The sequence below is a fragment of the Trachymyrmex septentrionalis genome, unplaced genomic scaffold (assembly GCF_001594115.1).
Source record: "Trachymyrmex septentrionalis isolate Tsep2-gDNA-1 unplaced genomic scaffold, Tsep1.0 scaffold149, whole genome shotgun sequence".
Lineage (NCBI taxonomy): Eukaryota > Metazoa > Arthropoda > Insecta > Hymenoptera > Formicidae > Trachymyrmex > Trachymyrmex septentrionalis.
The window spans coordinates 200,462-204,870 of record NW_017304642.1 but is presented as its reverse complement, the minus strand read 5'-3'; the positions used below and the strand labels follow the sequence as shown (position 1 = coordinate 204,870).

Sequence of the window (4,409 nt, the reverse complement as noted above, 5' to 3'; positions counted from 1 at the left end):
CCCCCCCCCCCCGCCACTCCAACAAGCAGCGTAAAAAGAACGGCTCGGAGGAACAGCTCAGTATTAAACTGCTCTTCGCTCTGAAGTACAAAGTTCATGAAACGTTAGCATTCTAAGAATGGATTTGGACACGGAAAAAACTCACGAAACGTACAACTTTATATAGAAAGCAGTCGTAGAAGTTTCAAAAATATTATCAAATAAAATTATTATTAATATACAATACATTTATGACATTCTTAGAAAATTTGCACAATGTATTTTCTTTAACAAAAATATAATCAATTTATCATAAATGAATAATTTTACTTACGAGTCTAAGTATCTTGTCTGGCAATAGAAACATATTTAACGAAAAGATTCGTGATTTCACCAAACACTTTTTTATTTTTACATGAAAAATTGCTGAGTTTGAAAGAGGAAACACAAGCTCGTATCGAATCGTAGTAAACATACATTATTGTATTGTACATTGTATTATAGTAGACATTGTTGATTCTTAAGGTAGTACACTCGCGACAATACTATTTAAAAATTAGGTCCCATCATGCGCTCGGCGATATCCCTATATCCCGCCAGTGAAAGAAAACTTTTGGTTGTGCATGTCCATAGGCCACGCACGCGCGGAAAGAAAATGAATACAGATAAACTAATACAGCTCGACTAGAGTGATGAATGCGACAACGTCGCGCTGTCGATCATTGGCAAATGCACACTCCCCTCCACTCGTCTCCATATGTCAAATAAAATCGAAAATCGAGCGCTCTAGCAGGACCGTGCTCAGAATCTATCTCAGCCCTTAACCGCGCACTTCGCGACCAACAACTGGGCGTTGAGTACATCCTCCCCCTCACCGACTGCGCTTAGGGTCCTCCAAAAGGATCCCCGCCGCTTCCACCTAAGGAGTCGGGTATCGCTTGTTCCTTACACCGCTTCTTCTTTCTCCCGTACCTCGTTTGAGTAAGATCACATATCACTAGTTAGTTCTATTAATAACACTTTTTCTTTTTCTAGAAATGTGCAACGTAGATAGGCCGGTCTAAACGTGGATAGTGGCAACGCCAACGTAGGCTGGTGAAGGCATACCACTCCCACGGGGAATTCGACCCGGCTATTTTGGGGCCCTGGAACCCAAGTCTTCTGCGAAGTCCACCGTGGACTCTTTCGCTCCCGCGCCTAACCGGGACCTCCCGATCCCGACTATCACCAGCGTACCGCGCCCGATCCGTGCCTCCCCCCTCCCGACACATCTGCCGATGCGGCACCAACTCGTGACGAAAGAGCCCTGCCCGAATCATTTCGGTAGAGCCGTGTAAATTGAAAATAAAAAAATTGCTAAATAGGAATAGATCGTAGTTCGTTATTGTTTTGTCTAATTTTCACATTATTGCTTCTTCCCTCTTCCGTCTTTCTGTCCCTTCCATACGGACTCTGCATGATGACGATCCTTGCAGAAGCGAAAGCGACGTCACTGCTAATGTACGACATTATAGTGATATCCGCTGCTGACTGAATCCCGAAAGGGTCACAAACGCTCGTGCACAGTTAAATTCACGTGTAAAATAAATATCTTCGTTAGTAATTAAGGTTCCAGCTCGCGCGCCTCGCTCTGTGCCTTCCTCTTCTCTTTTTTTCTTAGCTTATCTTCCTTCTTAGTTACTCGAACGTAACATAGACATATATTTTACTTTTCGTAAATATACAATATATTTTACACTTTATGCAAGTACATCTATTTTATACATATTCTTAATTAGTGAAATGGAAATAATAACTCTACGCATTCTATTTCGTTTTCATTGTCATGTTCAAAAACATTTTTTAATCCATATATTTTAAAAAATTATGAGAGTTGATTATAAAGTTTGAAAAATTTTGTCGCGGCAGCAACAAATGTTTCAACGAACACTACATGTAATTCCTAATAGCTATCTGGACGTGGAAACACTTGCTACGCAATAAAATGCGACGCAATAACCAATAAACTTACAGCTCCTAACATGTTCATTGGTTACCGCGCATTTTATTGCGCAACAAGCGTTTCTGTCCAGTGTGCAAAAACTATAAATTAACGAAAATAATTAATAATCATATAATGTGCAATGTAGTATGTTCCCACATGTGACAACAGTTCATTACTCAAAAGTTGAAATATTTTTAAATATCTCTGTAACAATACTGCAATTCTCAAATCTTGCGCTATAATATGTTATATATTACAATTCCTAATATCTACAATGTTGTGCAGCGATGTTACAGCACAATCTGCAATATTGCAACATTTCTGCAATATTACTGCAAGTTTCTGTGCTATCGGAAATATCTGATTAATTGATTTTAAAATATTATCACATTTTTCAATTTAATAAATAATACTTTTTAATACAATAAAATGTATTTGATGAAAAAATATGTTTAATCAATGTGATTATAAAATTAGTGTATTATAAAATGAAAGTTTTAACGTAATGATTGATAAATAAGCGATTACAAGAAAATTATGACCTATTAAGTCTATGTATTTTTTGTATAATAAAACAAAATACTGAACTGATAAAATACAACAATGAATTCTTCTTTAACGAATGATAATCTTTCTAGGTTATACAAGAGAGATACAAGAATTTGGGTCCCACAACTTTTCATGAATATGGAGTAGGCACTTTATTTATTACATGTGTATTTCTTTGGGTATTTCGCAAACCTGGTTTCGTGCGTGGATGGTCGGAAGTGATTACTGATGTGTTAGTATTTTAAAATTATGAAATATGTTATTATGTGTACATGAGTGCTATGTAAGTATTCTAAAAATTAATAAACGTGCAGAGATCTCAGAGATTCAGTGCCCGTGATATTCGTCTCCATCCTGATGTTTTTCATCCCAAAGGATCCTAGCTTCATATATTCTTATAGTCAAGATCGTAAGGAATGATAAAAATTTTGTTCAAAACTTCAAATGCTGATAATAATAATTCTAAGTATTATCAGGTCATAATTATTAACATAGAAAATTATTTGTCTTAATGAAATAAACTCAAAAATAAAATTTGAGTAATAAAAATAAAAGATTAAAATTTTTATTTTTATTTTATTTATATACATCTCCTCGTAGAACATAGAAATTGAATATTGCAATGTAATGATTGCAGAGACGTTACAAAAATTTTTTGCAATATTATTTTAGTAATATTGCATTAATATTTCAAATAAATTATGAAAAGTAATGTTCTATCGCTCACCCGCGAATAATACGCAGTATCACTACTAAATAGACCCAGGAGAATTCTAGTTCTCATAAATAAAGAAATTATACTGGATAAAATAGAAGACACAGCCTATAAAAGATTCTTTTCCTACATTCTAACAAAATAATTTCTTTAAAAAATGCCAAAATTAGGAACCAGAAGTAAATAAGATGTATTTTAACAGTACAGTCTTTAGTTCTTTTATGTATAAATTAATCTAGAAATATACGTATGATAATCTTAGAAGTTACACAGTGGCAAAACGTTTTAATATAAAATAGCATTTAAAAATTGTCGAGAACATCAAAACGTATAATGTAATATAGCTGGAATATTTTGTACTATAATATTTGTAATAATATTTTTAAAAGCGAATATTTTACCATTGCTGCATACAATAAACAATACTATGACAATCTACAACTTTACAACGTTTTTACAACGTTGCAATCTTACAACAAAATATTTCTGCAATGTCTCTACAAACTGTCTATAGCATATAGATTAAAATATGCAATCACAAATTTTTCTTAAGACAATGTTTGCATTTGCATCTATGATTATATTCAAAATTATAAAATTTGCAGCTGCTAAAAGGCCAAAAAGATCTTCAGAAGGTTTGATTACGTGGAAGATAATCGAGACTAAAATGCCATGGAGTCTAGTATTCTTATTGGGTGGCGGTTTCGCAATCTCAAAAGGAAGTGTAGCATCAAGTATGGCAAAACGAGTCGGTGAAGCCCTAGTACCACTCCGTCATTTACCACCCATTGTAATACTTGCTGTTGTGTGCTTCTTCGAAGGTCTTGCGACAGAGTTTACCTCAAATGTGGGAGTGGCAAATATCACTCTACCAGTGATAGCGCAGATGGTAAATTATATTCGTATATAATATTTAGAAAAAATATGAAATGCCTTACATCTAATAAGCACAGTTAGATAATTAAAAAATCAAAGGTTTTTTTTGAAAAATTAGTTCTAAACATAAATTATATTTATGTAAAAAAAGTAAGAAAATTTAAATTGATACAGAATGGTAATGAGTAAAATTTAAGTATTATTAGCAATAATTGATAATTATAGACGTTTCGATCACAATTTAGATTATATTCAATGTAACAAAGAAATAGTAACAAAAAATATTGAGCATTAAATTTAATATAA

General features: G+C 33.5%; 1 protein-coding gene across 3 annotated transcripts in view; it reads left to right on the top strand.

Annotated features, from left to right (window-relative positions):
• Nucleotides 1–4,409, top strand: part of LOC108745809 (protein I'm not dead yet-like) — a 413,336-nt gene that overhangs the window by 214,271 nt on the left and 194,656 nt on the right. For all 3 annotated transcript variants that reach the window (XM_018482180.1, XM_018482178.1, XM_018482179.1), the window contains exons 6-8: nucleotides 2,602–2,744; nucleotides 2,827–2,921; nucleotides 3,833–4,116. In XM_018482180.1, coding sequence (XP_018337682.1) covers nucleotides 2,602–2,744; nucleotides 2,827–2,921; nucleotides 3,833–4,116 — 522 coding nt within the window. The remainder of the gene's footprint in view (nucleotides 1–2,601; nucleotides 2,745–2,826; nucleotides 2,922–3,832; nucleotides 4,117–4,409) is intronic.